The sequence below is a fragment of the Chanos chanos genome, chromosome 6, assembly GCF_902362185.1.
Source record: "Chanos chanos chromosome 6, fChaCha1.1, whole genome shotgun sequence".
In the NCBI taxonomy this organism is placed as follows: Eukaryota; Metazoa; Chordata; class Actinopteri; order Gonorynchiformes; family Chanidae; genus Chanos; species Chanos chanos.
The window spans coordinates 16,345,640-16,366,339 of NC_044500.1; the positions used below are offsets into that span (position 1 = coordinate 16,345,640).

At 38.3% G+C, this 20,700-nt stretch overlaps 2 protein-coding genes across 2 annotated transcripts; both read left to right on the top strand.

Moving 5' to 3' along the window:
* Window positions 1–6,048: 6,048 nt before the first annotated feature.
* On the top strand, window positions 6,049–15,485 carry LOC115815149 (L-amino-acid oxidase-like). Its single transcript, XM_030778113.1, has 9 exons — window positions 6,049–6,154; window positions 6,401–6,438; window positions 11,024–11,130; window positions 11,915–12,149; window positions 13,363–13,475; window positions 13,646–13,847; window positions 14,170–14,238; window positions 14,370–14,506; window positions 14,720–15,485. Exons 1-9 carry the CDS (start codon window positions 6,049–6,051, stop codon window positions 15,483–15,485), a joined length of 1,773 nt encoding a protein of 590 aa, XP_030633973.1.
* Window positions 15,486–16,263: 778 nt separating this feature from the next.
* Window positions 16,264–20,473, top strand: sdhdb (succinate dehydrogenase complex, subunit D, integral membrane protein b). The gene is made up of 4 exons (XM_030777755.1): window positions 16,264–16,326; window positions 17,210–17,320; window positions 17,970–18,120; window positions 18,692–20,473. The coding sequence occupies exons 1-4, from the start codon at window positions 16,278–16,280 to the stop codon at window positions 18,855–18,857; spliced, it is 477 nt and encodes a 158-aa protein (XP_030633615.1). The 5' UTR covers window positions 16,264–16,277; the 3' UTR covers window positions 18,858–20,473.
* The last annotated feature ends 227 nt before the right edge of the window (window positions 20,474–20,700 follow it).

The window sequence follows — 20,700 nt, forward strand, 5'->3', positions numbered from 1 at the left end:
GTTTTGAACCCAGAAGAATGGTAAACATCCCCGAAGAGATATTAGGGGTGGCAATGTTTATGCAGTCTTGATTTGACTCAAAATAAAATGCTTTGGTTGGCATATAAGCAACACACCCATATAAAATTTCAAATAAAAATACTGAAATAAAAATGGACATTTTGAGTTTGGTGTCTTTCAAACTATTTTCATGGAAATCCTGACTGCAGATTCAAAAGCCTACAATTTTATTTCATTTATGATATGGCTTGCTATGTCTTGCAGGGTGTATTGATAATAAAATGAACTGATTCATAGGTCACCTGATTTTAAAAATATGACATTTCAAACTGCTTCTAAGTGAGATTTGAATGAGTTATGTTGGTATGGAATACAGAAGATGGGTGTGTGTTCCCACATCATAGACGAAAAAGAAATTCACCACAGCAGCATGGTGTTAATAGGTATTGTCTTTACACTGCCAGCTACGTGAAAACGCACCCTAGCTTTTATGCTGGCTGTAGGCTGATTGGCTTTCATAAGCCACGACCACAATTCTGTGCAGAACAGAAGGATATGTCTACGGGTCCATTAGTGACTAGCACTTGCATTGTCTCAGGCACAATGCAATGTTTTCTTGGTGTTCTCTTGGCTGACCTACCCAGTGTAACTGAATAAGTTCTAGGAATAAAACTGCATTTTCATCGAAGTGATAGAGACTCATTCCTTCTAGTTATGCAGGAAATATACTCCAAGAACATCCAAGATAATGCTACGATGGTGTCTGTCAGCATACAACCTAAAACAAATGGCCAACAGATATTCTTTTTCATGGGGTTAAGTATGGATATATGGACTTATTAAATGCATGGCTTGCAATGACCACTACAAGGTTTCAATCCTGATTTTACTGCAGTAAAGCAGCTTATATTAGTGTGGATGAAGAAAGAAGATGTGAAGTTTGCTTAACAATTTTGTTCGCTTTTTTCTTTTTATCTTCACCTCTCTGCCCCAACACTGGGGTATCCATTCTGAGGTCCACAAGGTACCAGTCCCAAGTGTCTGGTAGTTCTGTGAGATGTTTTAGAGTGATTTGATTCTGATTCGAGTGAAGCACTGGTGCTCCAGAAACCCTAATTAATCCAGTGTTGAACCAAAAAAAAAAAAAAAAAAACCCCAAAAAACAAAAGAGCCAATGCAGCGGGGTGCATAACCATTAGGGCTCCCTGAGACATCAAGAACTCTCCATGCCATCATTAACAAACTTGAGTGATGGCATGTGAATAGGGACGATACAGCATCAAGATTTCGGTTCACCAAAAACACTCCATGACTACGGTCCACTGCCTCAACGCCAAAGATTGATAATTAGCTATATGCTAGGCTGCACAGACAAGTCTTTAGTCTACATTTCACCTGAGAGAATGTGTCGGAATCCCAGACATTATTTAGAAGCTCCATAGTTTAGGAGCCATGTAGGAGAGAAATTTCAGTGAGACTGTCCACACAGAAATCAAGCTCAGGCAGCTTATTTCTAGAGGACTTCGGTCCAAGGACTAATATTTCAGTCTTATCTGTGTTCAGGAGGAGGAAGTTAAAAGACCATCCATTCTTTAATGTCCCTAATATAGGGATGTGCATCTCCATCACTGAGGCCAATGCGATACGCATCTTGATGCATTGTCACTGATCCGATACATTAAAGATACATATGAAGCAACTACTAATGCAATATGATATGATTCACCCCTATTGCGATCTGTGATCTGAGGGTGATCCACATTATTTGATTCAACAAAATGCGATTCAGCACGATATGATACGATAAAAAGAAGTGTCGCCAAACATTTGATTTGTAGCAGTTCGGTGAAACATGTAGTTCTTCCTCTTCCATTATGATCTGTGACATGCCTCCAACTCACGCAAGACTTGGCCAAGAGACTTGATGAGAATCGGCCATTGACAGCAGTGGAGATGAGAGAGCGTGCTTGAGAAACAGTTTAGTGGCAAGGAATCAATCTAAATATAAAATTATTTGTCACATTTCTAAATAACAAAGGCATAGGGCCTCTACCAATAATTACATATAAATAAATCAGAATTTAGCGATGCAAAGATGTTAGAAACAATGCATCCTGAGTTTATCCCAAATTGTATCTGGTGCACACGTTTTTCATCGGGGCAATCACATTGTGAACTTTTATGCCGGTGCACCAATGCAAATTGGTGAATCTTACCATCCCTACCCTGATACAATCAGCAAATTTAGAGAACTAAGAGAGTTCATCTGGTTTTGCAGATGTATACAGTTGTGAGTGGTCAGCATAAAACTGGAAGTTAATGCCGTGCTTACAGATAATGTCCACTAATGGTAGCAAGAAAAAGGAGAACAATAAGGGACCTAAAAGAGAGCCTTGTGGCACACCATATTTAACCTGAGCACTATGAGATAGTTTCCCATTAACACTCACAAAGTGGTGGCAATCTGTCAGGTAATATTTAAACCATGCTAATGCCTGTCCACAAATGCCAATGAACGTTGATGTGAGCCAAGGGTCAATCACGTATGGTTACATGTTGTTGTCATTTGCTGAAAACCTTGTACATAAAACCTAAAAGAACAATGCTAATATACCCACATTGTGTCACCAGTAGATTTGGCATCCTCAGAAAGTGCATCCACCACTGGAGCAAACCTCAATTGTGGTGGCAGTTTCTCGTGATCAAGTAATGTAACGACCCATCTAAGAATATTCTTTCACAGCTTTTGCCAACAACTGTTGGGCTTAGCTATTGTCCATTGCCCAGAATTTTGTGGTCAGAAGAGATGCTTTTAAGCATCCTCTGTATTTTGTCCTAGATTGGTTGCTTCTCAAGCCATACCGTGTGATAACTATCCATTAGATGACTATAAATCTGTGTTAAGCTCAGATGGTCCCATACAAGCCAAATTCTGCATCATCAGCCTTTTGGGTAGGAGGGGTTTCCCAGGGATAGTTCCTGATGTAACATATTTTAAGGCAAAAGTACACCCATGTGCTAGAAAGGGACCAATATTCTTCATAATGTACTTTTACTTTCTTCCAGAATGTGTTGAAATTGAGGGGGGGGCAGTAATTGAACTCAGCCCATCTTGTTTTTTTAACTCTGTCGGCAGGACTGAATGTGCCATCAGATTTGTTTTTGGGGGTAGTGACAGTAACGTTGGACGCTGAGGATGTGGAGCCTGATGAGGTGGTGGATTCAGGAGAAGACAGTATCTGTGTCACACTCAGACACTGATGGTGAGATGTTCAAAAATGGAATCTGGCGCTTGCTTGGGAAGGAGGTAACAGGGAGTCATCAGGCTCTCCAAGTGCAAGAGGACTAGTTAGGGTAGAAGTCAGGGATACTTTGAGGGTCCCCCTGTCCTCCACATCAGATGTCGAGAGCACGTTGATGAATTCATTCCGAAATCACCATCCATATATTGGTGCTAATCTGGAAAGTTAAATAGAATAGTCACTAATCGTTAAGGGGGTGTTTTTCAATATTCAGCTTAAATGGTTTATAACATTAAAAATGAATGTACATTTTCTATGTCACCATTTGTAGTGATCCAACAAAGTAATCTGCCAAAGGGTATTCATCTGTCAAATCACTGTGTTCAATTAAAAGTGTTTCCCTATGTAGGCATATCCTTAGTTCAAAAGCTTGCAAATACTCCCAGTACCACCCACATAATCTTTTCACTATGAAACATAGTTGCTCCTGTACTACATAAATCTGAGCAATTTGCTCAAAGTCAGGCAGTCCACCTGTAGATCCGTGGGTAACTATCATTCTCTCTCTATACTCTACACCATTGCTAGACACACATTTGCTGAGGTGAATTTCAGTTACACGAGGGAATTTCTCAGATACCATCTTTGCTCATTCAAAACTACAACAGGGACAGTTGAGACATTTGGTGTAGTCAAGCAAGAGTTTGCAAGGGTAAATTGCCAATAATATGAAATCATAAGCTGATGCTTCTTGGCTAATGTTAAGGGCACATTTTAAAGCATTTGGAGTGTGTCTCAACTTGCTTAAAAAAGTTATGCTTAGCCTCAGAACGCATAGTCCAGACACCTACAAGAGGACCAAACAATCTAATCTTTTCAGGGCAATGCTCCAAAAATTATGTTTGGGCAGTTTCACTCCTGAGAAAGTTCTTGACAGATTTGTCTATGCTTTGAAATGTATGCCTCAAAATAGGCAATAGACTCATCAGTGTGTGTCTGAGCAACCACAAGCTCAATAATGTCCTTCAAGACCAGCACCACCTGCTATGCCATTTCTCCATCAGGGACCTTGTGCTCAGTTATGAGTGGGAGTGATCTAAAGAGAGCCCATGTGTGGGCTATTTGTCCAGTCTCCCCACATATATGGGAAATTTAGAATTACATTGTTGGTACATTCAGTAAAGCAATATTTCATAGATATCAGCAATTCAAAACAATGGGCAAGCTCAACTGGCCAGGAAATAGCTGGTGCAAACACTGAAATGAGGAAGGTTTTTGGTGAAAATACGCTGTGTCTTCACCCCACAACAGTTTTCATTCCTCTCTATTGCAGCTTTAACATGAGACTCATGTTCAGGGGTACCTGGAGGATTTCATCTTAGGCTACGCACAGAAACCTGATCACGCATGCACACACACATCGAGAGAGAGCTGAGAGAGGGAAACGCAACTGACTGATTAATGAGTCATTAAATCTGGCCCACCTATTTGAAGTTTACTGTCCTTCTTTGGGTCACATTGAATTGTTTGAGCACTTCCTCACTTTTGATTTCAAAATTAATGTTCATAAGGACAAGTCCAGTGAGACTGCTGTCTGTCATCGAATTGCATCAATAAGTCTTTAGACACCTCAGAGTGCTAAATGAGTGCTCGGCAGAGGTTGTGGACACTGGCATAGTTAGCCGGGCCTTCAGCACACAGCGAATGTTGGGGTAGAAATCTGCTGTGCTCTTATTTTTAACATGAACTAGCTAGCGTAAGACCGTCATAGGTGATCATGTCAGGGGAAAGCTCCACATTTGAAAATATACAATTTAAGATTCTGCGCATCAGCTAACCAATCAGATTTCCTTTATGCGCAGATTTCCTATTTGCACAAGATGCAAAAGTTTGACGACACCAACCTCCTTTACAGCTGTTTCTATGGTAGCAGTGACAACAGACCAGGCATCAATCACGTAGCCTAACTGAAGAGCGTTTAGATGGAGAAGAAATATGAAGTGGACTTGCACATGATCTGTAAATATCTGTTGACCTGACATTAAAACCACCTGACCTGACCTTCTTTGTTTGAATGTCTGCTTTTATTGCTGTACAAAATCAGCAAATGTATTTGCCAGAAAAGCTCTAAATGAAACGTCCCATACTACGGGCAGCAAGGTTATCTGCTACCACAGCCTGAATTGTACCTTTGAGAAATGTACCAAGCAATGGCATAAAAACTCCATTTTGCTCAAGAGTTTTTAAATCTTGAACAAGAGGATCCAAGACAGTGTCGTACCCATACCTCTTTACATCCTCAGTGTTGGAGCCAAAATGTGTTGTTGTTGTTATTCATGGTGAGAATTTTCGATGTTTCATTTGTCTTGCATTTATGATTGTATGGGGCATTGTTGAACACATTTATTTTGATTTTGTTGAGTAATTTGTTCACCCAACCAATATGGAGGTGCACAAAGACACACCCATTCCTTCAGACAGGTGACTGCAGCACCTGCTCTGTTAAGCTTTAATTTAGAATGAAACTCGTGTCTCGAGAGGAATGCAGCCATACGTTTTTTGACCGCAGCAAGCGCGACAGTTTGGAATTTTACAAACAATGAAAAGCCTCAAACAACACATGCACCTCCACCTTGTACGCTAGGAATGTTTCATTACCGGATTCATTATCATTTCGCCAGGATCAATAAAACAAGACCAAACACGAATACACTCGGCTGTTCATCAATTGAAAATACCAAGGCTCAATTTAGAACGCGCTTTCACTCAGTCTCTCACAAGACTGTCAAGCATACAGGGGATAAAGATGAGTGTGACCCTGGGAGAAGGTTGGCCAAAGTCCAGTACACTGGACAAAGTTTATGCTTTGTACGAGATGTACCAAGAGGATTACAAACCTCATGACTGCAAAGGTAAGTGTGTAGTTAGCAAATGTATAATTCTGTCATTCTATAAGCTACTAGACAGCTAGCTACATAGCCTAAACACTAAAAATAGTGTAACATCAGGAAACAGAATATAACTATGCTAAGTTGGCAGCATCGAAATGTATAGATATGTCTCTTGCTACTGTCCTTGAAATAACCAGGCTTGGCACTAACACAAAGTTGTGTGTTGCTATGTCATTATGTGCTGAATTCGTTGCTTCTGTTTCTCAGTTTTTGACAAGAATAAGACAGGAGAGGTGTCTGTGAGGGCAAGCTGCTTCAGGCCGATGAGGAAACATGAAAATGAAAAAAATGAAAGTTTTATCCCAAACTTTTTTTCTTCCAAAAACTAAAATACGTCTGAAAATAGATCTTAACATAAATACAACCTATAATAAGAAATACTATACACCATTACAAAGTACTTATGCACATGGCACTATAGGCAACACTACACATCACTGTTGGTGTGGTTTAATAAGCAACACAATTTTATTAGACATATGGGACACAGATCAAGATTCCCAAAGAGTAGAGACAGTTAGCTACCAGCATTTGACATTGTACATAGTGAGTGAGGTTAAAACACATCACTAGCTACAGCGTGAACCCATGTAATTCTATTAATAAATATTTATTTCAGTAACATCACAGCCACTCTAGATTTACCTGAACCTCAAAACACATAGGCTACATAATCAATTGATGTCAATTTCTTTTACAGGTTATTCTCAAAGACCCTAAACCTGTTGAACTGCTGGCCTATCAATGTATGTGTGTGGCAGGGCTTGCGCTATGTAATCATATCGCAGCATTGTTCTACCAGACCTCACATTACAGCCAGCAGGGAGCAATGGCTGTCACTCTGCGCTGAAGACGAGATGTTTATTCAAAGAATATCCAAAGATGGGGAAGCCATAAAAATCAAACAACAGGTTGATTAATTTTACTTTTGTGTATCCACTTCTTTGGCTTGGATGGCTCCAGCATTTCTGTTTGGATTTTTGTAAACTGTGATTGTACTCATTTTTTAAAATATATCATTTGTTTTGATTTGCTTTTATTCCTGTGTGGTTGCTAATTTCCCTGTGATAATATAAGGTGTGACTTGACAATGGGAGTCAACTCTGTGTGGCAGTTAAAACCATCAATGAACATAAAAACAAACATAGGTTTATTCACTGAAAGATTGAAACTGATTCAGAAAGAAAAAAGTAAAGATTCCTTGGTGTGAGGTATAGATATAAATCCATCATCTTTATCAATGAATCCATGTAACAACTGCAGTGTCTAACAACAGTGAAATTCACCAAATACTAAATAGCACTCCACATTAATCTTGACTCCTTTAAGGACACTACAGCCCTTACACCTCCACATCTGCTCATGTCAAACTGCTAAATATTTGAAAAATGAAACAATGTATTTTTGTGGGCTTAATCATTACAATCTGACAAAACATGTTAATCTGTAAATCTTTAACGACATCTAAGCTGGTTATGACTAAGACTTGTCAGCTCTACAAGAAAAGCCTAACGTCTAATAAGTGGGGGTGGGGCATGCTATAGCATACTGGGATGTCTTTGCTCAGAAAGGAGAAGGAAGTAATCTGGAAAATAGGTAGGCTTAGGCCTACAGGTGCAAATAGATTATTAACAGTAGGCCTACACTAAAATATTTTTTATGAATGTACTCCGGTTAATTCAAAACTGTGTAAGCAATGGTTGGGCTTGGCCATCAATGGTGATTTATTTTTTGATGGCAAGAAGAAAACTGAGTTTACCGTTGTAGCGATTAAATGCAGAACTTTCAAAAAGATGAGCACAAAGAGAAGACCACAGAAATGCGTGGTTTACTGTTATTAGCCAGGTCGTTTTGAAGCCACATTTTTTAATATAACATTACGCAACCAGTACCCTATATAGCCTACTCAAGTTAACAGCCTACAACTAAATAAGAAACTAAACACCCTTACTAGGGACCACTTCTATCCTGTATGATTTACCACATGTTGCTGTGCTAGCCATCATACATTATTTGAATAAAACGTGGAACTACTGATATCTGCAAGAGAAATTTTGGTAAGGTGGAGTTATTTGTACTTGTTCATTTCATATCCATCCTCCTCATTGTCCCTGGTGGGCTGCTGGCCATGTTGCTGAATCTGAAAGGCAGTTAACACACTAAGCAATGCCTATAACACACATGCAAGACACCAATCTAACTTTTCCCTCCCCATTTATCATTCACCTTTGACTAGAATGTATTACTGAGTGCATTATTGCAATGTGCAGTGTTTTATACTTGCCATCCCATAAACCGGACAGCTAGCGCTATACCGTCACACACCCTAGCGCTGCTAGTAGCTAACATTAGGTAGGCACTTATGCCAGGAGCAAGCACACTAATTTAAGATATCTATTTTATGAAGCTCTCTACTATTTTAAGATTATCTGGATCATTATCTTAAAGCCTACCAGGTGTGACCCTGCAATACAACACATGCATTCTTGACAACATTCTTGATTTGCAAAAATCAAGAAAAATATACAATACAATATACTTTATTTTTGGGGGTGGGGGGTGGGGGGTGGGGGGTGGGGGGAGGGATCTGCCGATATTAGGGGCCATGCGCCTCTCAGCTGCATGAACTGTAAGCTGCATTACTGGAACAAGCTCTTACTGTTTCTTTCCATCCAGCGTTTTTCACGCGGTTGCTGCAGCTGCAGTCTTGCAATGGTAGGGACATCTGTGAGACTTGGGCAAACACAGTTTATTATAGTTCATTTTACTTGATTGGTTTCAGTTGGTTGAGCTATTGGCTTATTTATGTTCTTGTGACTATAACATTTCAGTTAATACATGAAAATTCACGAGTTCAGATTATTTCAACTTAGTTTATTTGCTTTAGATATAAAAACATCAGGGTTGTTTTGTTTGTTTGTTTTTGAGGGTATGGGCATGTTCATACTGCTGCATGGAAGAATTTTCAGGAATGAATAAAGTTTATTTTAAATAAACTGGTATATAAAATCAGTAAAATTTATTTTATGTTGTTGATAGATACTTTCGGTAGGTATCTCATAATTTGGTGGATGCCTACATGCTAAATGTTTTTACTGCACAAGGTGAATGTGCACACATTTGACATGAGACAAGGAATAAAGTAGAGTGAAAATCAAACCATAATCCAATCCAGTTTAGCATCTGTCAAAACATGTTGAACTTGTCAGGCTAGAAAACAGCAGTTAAAATGGATTGGATTTCTGTGGTACATATTTTAAGTTTCACTTCTCACTTGCTGCCATAATGGGCATTTCTTACCCCAATCATATCTATTAAAAGTCAGTGTGCTAAATTAGGATGAAACTAAACACACAGACTAGATAAATAATAAAATGACAAGTCATCATTCATGGGCTGTACAAATGATGAAGGAGTGTTAGGTGTTTGTACAGAACTTCTATTTTTGGCAAAGACAGTAATTTGACAGTTCTTAGTTACTGTATGTTTAATCAACACTGGAGTCAAAGTAAAGTCTAGTTAATGCTCGAAAAGCCTATGTGGTCTCTATGATTTATATGTGAAAAATAAATTAAAATGCTCCCTGTGAGTTTGTGTCATTGAAAGATCAAGAGTGAAAAGCACACAGGATTACTTAGGAAACACACTGTGAAAGGGATCAAATAAAGTTAAAGCAGTCAAGGCTAAACAAAGCTTTAACAGCAGTCTTAGTTAGAAACCCTTTAAGGAAATCATACACATTAATGTAATCCACAATGCACAATCCAAAAATCTCAGATATTACAGACTTTAAGCATCTTCACTGCATGTCGCCCAGTTCAGTTTATAATTGTGATATGTTACTGTTGTTTCAAACCATAACAGCGGTCTCCTTGGTGTCGTACAATATTATTTTTCTGTGGGTGACTAAAGTATTCCTTATGGGATGCCCAGTGCATTCCCACTCTGTTGTGCAGATTTATTTGTTATTTTTAGACTTCAGTTGCACAAGAATGTAAATAAGCCATAAGTAAAACAAAACAAAACAAAAATAACTAAATGTGTTTTCTTAAAATAGATAAATAAATAAACACATAAAGACATAAATGAATGAATGAAAAGGAAAGTTTGGAGGCAGCAAACAGTTTACTTTCGGTTTTCATATATACTACCAGTATAAATACAGACGCCAGACGTCTCATTTTCCATTTTCCATTGAAGTGTCTGGGTGAGTGGAGTTAGGTGTTTGGGTAAGTAAATTCTTTTTTTATTATTATTTCCGACCAGTTTGTCAACGAACTCCAGGCTTAATTAAGTAAGTGCCAGTTCTTTTTTCCATTCTCTCTCTCTCTCTCTCTCTCTCTCTCTCTTTTTAAATAATACACACCAGTTAGGTAGTCTAAATGATCTATCCCGGCAATGAAATTAGACGCGACGAGAAGAAAATGACTAATTGAGGAGGAAATTAGCTAGGCTATGTTAATGAGTGGAACAATGATTTGTTCAGTATGGTTGAAACTCGAACCACTAAGGGAAAAACATTTCTTTCTGACTCGAAAGGATCTACATTATTTCATTACTCTCTACTCGATTTAACACTTCGGTGTAGGCTGTTACATTCAGTGTAGTCTTTCATGATGAGAACGTTACCTATAAAAGCTTGATGTGTCAGGTTTCAGGGGGAAATAGTGCTATGCAATAATCCACTCTGTGGTCAAAAAATATTCGTAAATGTATGTTGAAAAACATAAACCCACACGCCCGTGTCATTTTACCGAGTTGGAAAAAATTAAATTTACTGTTAAATATTGAGTAGTGCAGTATCTTTTCCCTAGGTTTCTGTTTCCTAAGAAAGCCGCAAGAGCATCGGTGGGCAGCCAAGAAGTGGGTGGAATCGCAGAGCGCCCAAAGACTTGGAATGGCAGAGTGCACTATGTGTCACAAGTGGGCGACCTGTCGTATGTATTCATTCTGAGAGGTTTTCATTAATGCCACAGATCGTTAACGAGATAGAACATTGGATGGTACATAAAGTGCCAGATTAATCCAATTTAGACTGATGTTTCGAAGATCGGTGAACATTTGTGCGAGTGAGACACAGCGCATGAAAACACACACACACACACACACACACACACAACTGGATAATTTTGAAAATATTTTTGTGATCCAGTGACACTGAACTCTGACATAATTAACAGTTACTAACTGAATGCAAATTATACACTTTGTGTATGTTTTATGACACATTATTATTGAAAATATATTAAAACCGTTGATATTTAATATTTAAATGTATTTTTGTTCCTTAGCTTTTATTTTAAATGAATAGATATCCCACTTGGTTTTTATTGTCATTGTAAACCAATGGTGTCTGAGCTGATGCAATTCAAAAGTAAATGCTCCTCATATTGTAAAACATAAGTCATCCAATACTTAACCTCACTCATTTACTCAACACGTATAAACATAACTGCACATAACAAAACCCTCATTGCGAGCCTGTTGCTGAGAATGCAGTGGTAATGAATGTAATTCTGGTGCACTTTCTAGTAGAATTACATATCTCAGAAAACTAGTTAACAATGAAAACAATGTACTCAAGAGCTGTTAGTCACAAAATAAAAATAAATAAAAGATTTTAAAACATGACATCACTTTTTTTTTGCTCTGAAAAAAATACAAATTTTGTGATTTTGCACATATTTTATTGTTCTTATTTTGTTGTTTGATTTTATAAAGCAAGATCTTTTCTCTGTCAGTTCCTGTTGGCATAGCTCTGATGATAGTTTTCCAAGCCAATGTCACCACCGAGGATCCTCTTTTTGACTGTCTGCGAGACCCTGACTACAATGAACTTCTTGAGATTATAAACCTAGGTCTTCCTCACACAAAAACCCCTCACCATGTGGCCATTGTTGGAGCTGGTATAGCTGGACTAACAGCAGCAAAGCTTCTGGAGGATGCAGGCCATAAGGTTTCATTTTATTGCACTAGAAAAGACTTCCTAACATGTTGATACTTTTGTTTGGAAAGAGATATAATTTTCACAAAAGACTTCCAGTCACATGTTGATTTTCTCAAATCATGCATTAAATCAAGGGCATAGAGTTTGGTAGGGACGGTTGGGACATGTCCTTACCAGTATGCAGTGACTACTAAATTGTCCCTAGCAACAATTTTGATTTAAAAAAAATTCAAATGTAACCACTGTTGTCCATCAGTGTCTAGTGTGGTACATACGGTTAACATATCTCATTCTCTACTACAAGCCCCGCCTCCCTAACCCAATATCCCTCCCTAACCCAATGTCATTCTTTAACAAAATTAATTCGTAATTTAACCAGAAAAAAGTTGTAATTTTTGGCTTCGTGTAATTTCAGAGGGGAAATATCTGAAGAGCAGCCTGCCGCCTGTGTTAAACTGAGCAACATGGAGCATCTTGTGAAGTTATACTTTAGTATAGGTGTAATGTTGCAATAATCCCCGATCCAGTGTTTCAGTGATTCAGCCTCTTTACTATCCTCTGTACTCTCTTTTTTAACACGGCACATAATCCCTCTCCCTGTTCCCCTCTACGCTTCCCATCCTTTCTCCCCCCAATGTCAGTTTCTGTATTTCACAGTCTCACAAGGATACAACAATAGGTTTCACAAATAACAAAATACTTAATCTTTTGGCACATCAGCACCACATTATGTCAGGACCATTTTGTTGGTTGCTGGCAATATATTTTCTTAAATATTATGTTTTTGTTGTCGTAAAAATACGACTTTATTCTCGTAATATTACGACTTTATTCCCGAAATCTCAGTTTTTCCCTCAATGTGGCCCTAATACTCTGTAGTATAATGTAAATGCAGATCTTACAAGTTAATAAACCATTCAGTTGTAGGCATTAAACAGTCCTCTGATTTGTTTTTTGTTTTTTGTTTTTTGGTAGTGGTCATAGATCCTCACAAACCCTATTTATTGGTCTTGCATTAGACATTTTGCATGTTGTACATTGTACAGTGTGCACCGGGGGTCCCTGTGGGGAGGGGGGGTCCCCGTGTCCCTACCAATGTTGAGACCAAACCTATGCCCTTGCATTAAATTATCAATTTCTTGCCGTTTAACACCAATTCTTCATTAAATAAAGACTCCTCATTTTGCTTACATGTGTGCATTTTCCCATTTGGCTAATTTAGGTGACAATCATTGAGGCGAGTAATCGTATTGGTGGGAGAGTGGAGACACATAGGAATAAGACAGAGCATTGGTATGCTGAGCTTGGCGCCATGAGGATCCCCAGCTTTCACAAGTGAGTTGATTTTGAGCCATCTCTGACATAGACCTTATTAGAAAAGCTTAACCTATTTTTTATGTAAAAAAAAAAAAAAATAATATCAAAAAAGAGAAAAAGCAGACCATGATATATTCACACTTAATTGTATCACAGACAGTAATTGTAATAATCTTGTCATTCTCAAGGATCCTTTTGTCATTATCGGCAAACATGAACCTTGAGCTGAATGAATTTATAGAGGAAGACATAAACACATATTACTATGTCAATGGGCTGCGACACAAGACCTACAAAGTCAAGGTAAACCCAGATGTCCTGAAGTACAACGTATCTGACAGGGAGAAGGGGAAATCGGCAAGTGAACTTTTTGACATGGCATTGGGCAAGGTAAGTTCAAAGAGAGTAGAAGATTCTTGACTGGACTGTGAAAGGCTCAGAATACTTTCATTTACTTCTCTACATAGCATATTAGCACTTCATGTCTATATAATTACATTAATATCTTTATGGTTGATACAGTTAATATAAATTGACTTCTGGGTTTTTCCCCTAAATGACCGGATGCCGACTATCGTTTCGTGCATTTTGAATAAAGGCAATGGAAGCTTTCATATGCTTGCGCTGGGTTCTTTATGCCGTCAGTGAAAAACATCTTTTACAAAATAATCCTGAACAAACAGCATTACTCTTGCAGTATTTACTCTCATAGATAAGAGATGACCTGATGACGTTTGGATGTGAGAAAACATTGAGGATATATGACTCCTATTCTGTAAAGGTATAAACACATAACTTCTTAAAATATAATCATTCATATTTAAAATTAAGGACCGAAAATGCAAAGAATTTCAAGTTGAAAAAACAAGACAGAGTGAGACTGCAAAACGAACAGATATCCACCTCTCATAGGAATACCTGGTGAAAGAGGGGAACCTGAGCCATGGAGCTCTACGCATGATTGGTGATATTCTTAATGAGAACGCCTTCTTCTACACTGCTCTGATAGAGGCACTCTACATCCAGTCAGATATCAATGATGATACTGTGTAAGATATATGTACAGCACTCTATTATCATATATTGTCTACATATAAGTATTCACTGAGATTTAAACCCATATGAAGTCCAAATGACAGAGGCAAAAAAAAATTCAGTACTGTTTTTTTTATATATACAACTCTAACTTAACTGTCTGAAGGGTTGTCTCTGTTATAGCCGTACACAGAAATGTATGTCATGTTCATTTCTCTCTTTTTCAGGTATTACGAGTTCAAAGGTGGCTCTGATTCATTGCCACGGGCATTTTATAAACAGCTCAACTCCACAATTCTTCTCAACTCAAAAGTCAAATTCATCAGGCAAACAGACAGTGACGTGACAGTCTCATATCAAAACCGATACAACACCCACACTCTTACTAACCTCACGGTTGACTATGTCTTGGTGACAGCAACAGCTAAAGCCACTCTCTTCATAGACTTTCAGCCTCCACTTTGTAACAGAAAAATGGAAGCGCTACGCTCAGTTCACTACGCCAGCTCCACCAAGGTCGTACTGAGCTTCAATGAGACGTTCTGGGAGAAGGAGGGCATCCACGGTGGGAGAAGTATCACAGATTTACCCTCACGATTCATCTACTATCCCAGCCATGACTTCCCAGGGACCTCAGGAGGGGCTCTCCTGGCCTCCTACACTTGCTCTGATGACTCAACACTCTTTCAGGGAATTGATGACCAAGAGCTGATGAACTTAGTCTTGAATGACTTGGTGAAGATCCATGGAGAGTATATCCGCTCTCTGTGGACTGGAGGTGTCGTGAAGAAGTGGGGCACAGATCCCTATAGCCTTGGTGCGTTTGCTATCTTCACTCCATACCAGCAGACAGAGTATGCCAATGCCCTGTCTGTAAATGAGGGGAGGATCTACTTTGCTGGGGAACATACAGCCAGACCCCATGGTTGGATAGAGACAGCCATGAAATCTGCTATCAGAGCTGCAAGGAACATTAGTTCATTTGCGGAGTAGGGCGCTGGTTAAAAAAAAAAAAAAAAGAGGGAAAAAATAGCAGTTGTATACACCCAGAGGCCTAAGTGATTTCCCTCCCTCTGATTACCACATAATTTTAAATAATACCTGTACTTTATTTTTTTGGTTGGTTTGTCTGTGTATTGTGCAAGAATTGTAAAATTCAGTGAGAATCCCATCATCTTCACATGTAGATCTCTCTGTTTTGGACATATTGGAATATTTTTTTTTCTCTGCCAGTTAGACATGTGTGTTTACAATATAAATGATTTTCATTTTTGTCTGTGAGGTTTTAATCTTGGGAAAGAGTTAAACTCTGTTTATTAGTAAAAAGTAAATATTCCATCTATTTTTCTGCTTTGTTTATTTCTGAAATTGTTCTTACAAGTTATAAATTACTTACTAAACAGTCCAATCTTGAACCCAAACGCTACTTCTATATATCCTTTTACATGAAATTATCTATATATGTATATTTTAACAATCATAAACTTTCACCAGTCATTTAAAGTGGTTTGTAATTACATCATTTAAAGTCTTGAAGTTTTGCATTACATACAACCGATCCCTAAATTTTTAAAGCACCTTTTAGTAACTAAAACCCTCAGATAAAACATTTTCCTCACAGCGATTTTCAAACGAACCTAGCGCAAATCTATCTAAAAATGTTTTCACAGTGGTAAGGGACGTATGCATTTATTGTGGAGAATCTCGTTTCCTGAATACAGTCTAGAAGGCTATTGCTGAACTACTTCCGGGTGATTGCTGTGACCTTGGTTAGTCGTGTTCGTTATGGCGGCCCTCGTCAGGATAAGTTCAGTTTGCCATAGAGGTGTCAAACGTAAGTCTCCGTCTCGTAAACTTTTTAAAAATGTCATTACTCATTTTTTTTTCAAACGGATGTGCCATTATTTAGGTGGCTCGTCTAAACAACTGGGTTGTCGCGTTAAGGAGTATCTTTTCCAAGAGTGAAAAGCAACGACACTTCAAGTTCATTAAATACTATGTTTAGCCTGGTAGCTAATTTGACTCCTGTAGGGTAAGCCAGACTAGCGCGAAACGAAATTGTGCCAGGTGTCGTTGATTTTTTATACACAGTTAATTTACCAGTAGAAGGCTGATGCAACCATTGTATTTAAACGTAGGTCTTAGTAGACGCACACCAACGCTTTTGACAAGGGCGAGGAAACTTAGCAGTGGTAGTATGACAAATGTCATCTTAAACCAATCAAATTTGCGTGGCTGATAACATGAATCTGAAAATGTTTAGTCTAAATTTAGCTAGCGAGTCCTAGCCAGCCTTAATTAGCTTGTCATATAAACGCAGTTCAAGTAGTATAACTGTTCCTAGTATCTTTATTTTTGTTTTTTTATTCCCGAAGTGCAGATGTCGATGCGGCTTGGTGACTATTCCAGAAAGTCTCACCTGCAAGAGTTGCCCACACCCTATCCGTCTTTATTGATAAGCTTGATATGAAACTGTGATAAGTCAAGTCTTGTATTTTATCCGTTCCTTAAGGGGAAAAAGCCGTAGCCACACCTCAAATCTTTGCAGTCCATACCTGCAAGACAGATGAACTAAGTGTGTTGGTGGCTTAGGTTTTTCCCCTGTTATAAGATGCCAAGAGGTGCAAATAGGCTATGTTTGATGAAAAGGGCTTAACCTTTACTTCCCGTTTTTGCTTACTTAGTAATGTCTGGATTTCTCTTCACTTTTCCCACAGCTCTATTACTCCGCAGCACTACGCTCGCCAGACCTTTGGCTGGCCTGATAAAGGACCATGATCGCTCTTGTGTCATCACTGCAAAGATACATGCAACGCCATCTAACTATGGTGATTAATTCTTTTTTTTTTTCTTTTACTAAGACTGTCAGGTCGGTTCATACAATAGTGTGACTCTGTGTTGTTCCAGGTGCTTTAATGTCCTTCTCTTGGAGACGCATATTTAAGTAGGCTTATCACGTAATTCTTGCAATGCTCCACAGTGCTCTTGCGCTGTGGTACCTGCGCATTTAGCATATTCACCTCAACAGTTCATAAAACCCAGTGAGAGCCCCAAGTGGTAACATAGTGATAATACAGGCAGGTTCATGGTAGGTCACTGGGTCACATACCCAAATACAGTATGTATGGGTGAGAGAGAGCAACTTGGCAATTGTGCCTGTACTGCTCTTATCTGCCTATTTTTCTGGAAGATTAGTGCTAATAAAAGAGAAAGGGCTAATCCTCTTAACAGCTCATGAATTGGGCTTGGATATGAAAACAGGGTAGACAGGATTTTAGGATAGCTAACAAATCAGTAGAAGGTTTTTAAGGAGTTATCTCTATTTGTAAAAGAATAATTAGCCTAAATAGTATCGATAAGGTTTGATTATACTAATGTGCTCTTCAGTGGAGAAGACTGAAATGTTGTTTCATTCGCAACGTTACTTCATAACAGGCTTCTTTTTTTTTTTCTTCTTTATCCCGATCTTTCTCACAGCTGGCTCTGGGTCTAAAGCCGCTTCTCTTCACTGGACTTCAGAGCGTGTCCTGAGCATTATTCTGCTGGGTATGGCGCCTGTTGCCTACTATTACCCAGGTCCAGCTATAGACTACTCTTTAGCAGCAGCCCTCACTCTGCATGGCCACTGGTGAGAATGTGCTTGATACACTTTCTAATGGCTTTTGTGCTTTCGAAGCACCCCAAACAATCGTTTAAATACATTTAAGATGTTCTAATTTTCTTTACACCTCCTTCAGTGTATTTAAAAAAAGTCAAATACATTTGCACTGTGAATGATAGCTACTGGGATCCACAGTGTAGTCACCAGTAAGGGATACTGACAAGTAAACAAAGATTTTAAAAAAAGTCAAATACATTTGCACTGTGAATGATAACTACTGGGATCCACAGTGTAGTCACCAGTAAGGATTACTTACAAGTAAACAGAGATTTCATTATGCACTGACTATGAAAGAACTTAACTGTGTTTCAGTTGTGAAATGTAAAACAGGTCATTCTTGTGAGATCAGAAGTATTGAAGGACATTTATGATTGTACTTCTCTGTCTATTGCTTAAAATATTCATGCCCAACGTGTTCAAAATATACTGTTAATTTAAGACTAAATTAAGGGGCTGACCTAAACAGGTATTTTCTTGTGTTTCTTTAACATGTTATTGACTCTCATTGTTTTAATCTTTTTTTTTCTTCTCTTTTAAGGGGACTTGGTCAAGTGCTAACAGATTATGTTCACGGTGACTTAAAAATCAAGTTGGCCAATGCAAGTCTGTTCGTGTTGTCAGCCTTCACTTTTGCAGGTCTCTGCTACTTCAACTACAGTGATGTGGGAATTTGCAAAGCTGTGGCCCTTTTGTGGAGTAAATAAATGAACTGAGGCGAGGGGTTGGGACAAAGGGTTTGGCTTTGTCAATGGAGCATTTGTCACCGCGTTCCAGATGAATTTGAATTTGTGGGACTATGTGTAAATTCTATAAATATAATATTTTTGACAATATTGCATTGGAATTATTCTTGATTTGTCTGGAACATGCTTTTGTTTTTTCCTCTGCTTAAGTTATGAAAGCTCCTGTATGTTGTTCACCATCTGTTATGACAGTAAAACTGTGTCTCTGTAACCATAGGGGCTACGAAGTATCTAGTATTTCAAAACAGGTATGTCTGTGACTTAGCAGAAACATGTCTGTCATGTTATTCATGGTGACCTTCCAAGAAGAAACAACACAGTTTCTGGTTGTGTCTATCCATGCAGTGTAGAACATTTGTTGTCCATATGTCAAGTGATGTTTCAAACGCACAGAGAAGCCCTTAAGATGTCTTAGTTAACAGGCTTCTGTTATGTTCCTTTTTAAAAAGCCTGCAATATTAATTTAATTAAAATCTGCAGATGCACAGATGGTTTGATCAGCCACTTTTTTTTTTTTTTTGGCTGGTCGTGATTCAGAGTTGGCTTTTGCTGTACTATGAGTTCACAAATGTAAAAGCTCTCTTTCCAAATTCAGCAGGTTGTAAATGCCACCTTTTACCCCTAAGAGAACGTGAGCTATGTGACAACCTCTTGACCCTTTAGTCCACCTTGACTGGCAGCAGCAGTTGGGAGAATCACCACGTTAAGTGTTTAAAATTCAGACCGCAACTTTGCATGGCTTCATTTCTCTTCCAAATCAAATCTGTCTTGACAGTCTGTGATTTATCTGTAATCTCTGGATATTGCTTGGATATTCTGAGCACTGCACATTTCAGTCACCGTAATTTAATCCTCAACAGGCTTACATTTACAAAATTATTTGCTTTATCAGAATAATTTGTGACTCAGATGCAAACCAGATTTAAGCAACGTATTGAGTAGTGGTTAAAAGCTTTATCATTATAATTTTTTTAGCATTTTAATAAACATCAACTGAATCCAGTAAGCGTATTTTGTTGGAGCAATAACAAATGTGATCCTTGTCCTCTAACTATGCATGTGTGTAGGCACAGACAAAATCACAACCAACTGTGTTTGTCTAGATGTAATCGTATGAAGTATTTTTGTAAGCTCTGAGTTCCATAAACGTATGCTCACTTCTTTTTTCTTTTTCTTTTGTTTTTTTTTTGCACACACACATACTTTATCCAAAGTCAGTCAGTTTTAGAGTGAAGTGAACCTTATTGTTTATGTGGTTTGCTGTTAGGGAAGTAAGCCCTGTGCTACTGTATTAAGAAGCAGATTACCAGTGAGACAATGCACTACCATGTTTCCCTGCTAGGAATTAAAGAGACTCTGTGGTTGTTGGCAGTCTGGAGGAGCTCTCTAAACATTCCGGAGAAACAAGAAAGAAAAGAAGGCACACTCCTTGTGCTCTGAATCATTTTCACAGTAAAGAAACAGATTTGATAGCTGAGGTTTTACTAAGATTGTATCCTGAACTATTTTAATATGTACAGTACGTATGCAGCATTGTCACAAGGTACTGTAATCAGACATGCACTTTGACTTGTAGACTTATGAATGTTGTCATATTAACTGCCATTTGCAAATTAGTGAAGACGTTGAAAGATGAAATTTTCTTTTCTATATTAAACAAGAAAATAGTGAATATGGACGTGTAATTGTGGAGTTGAATAGAGCTGAATGCTCCAAGTTGAAATTTGAAAAGTGCATGGAATCCTCTGCCATGAGAATCTTGCCTCTGTGTTATGGTGCTAAGCCATGCCATTATACCTTTTTT

Excerpts from the sequence above, each read along its gene's own strand:
- LOC115815149 (XM_030778113.1), top strand. The coding sequence starts at position 6,049 with ATGAGTGTGACCCTGGGAGAAGGTTGGCCAAAGTCCAGTACACTGGAC. Across the intron at positions 6,155-6,400 it reads CAAACCTCATGACTGCAAAG|TTTTTGACAAGAATAAGACA; the intron begins GTAAGTGTGTAG and ends TCTGTTTCTCAG. Across the intron at positions 12,150-13,362 it reads TGGAGGATGCAGGCCATAAG|GTGACAATCATTGAGGCGAG; the intron begins GTTTCATTTTAT and ends TGGCTAATTTAG.
- sdhdb (XM_030777755.1), top strand. The coding sequence starts at position 16,278 with ATGGCGGCCCTCGTCAGGATAAGTTCAGTTTGCCATAGAGGTGTCAAA. Across the intron at positions 17,321-17,969 it reads TGCAACGCCATCTAACTATG|CTGGCTCTGGGTCTAAAGCC; the intron begins GTGATTAATTCT and ends TCTTTCTCACAG. Across the intron at positions 18,121-18,691 it reads CTCACTCTGCATGGCCACTG|GGGACTTGGTCAAGTGCTAA; the intron begins GTGAGAATGTGC and ends TTCTCTTTTAAG.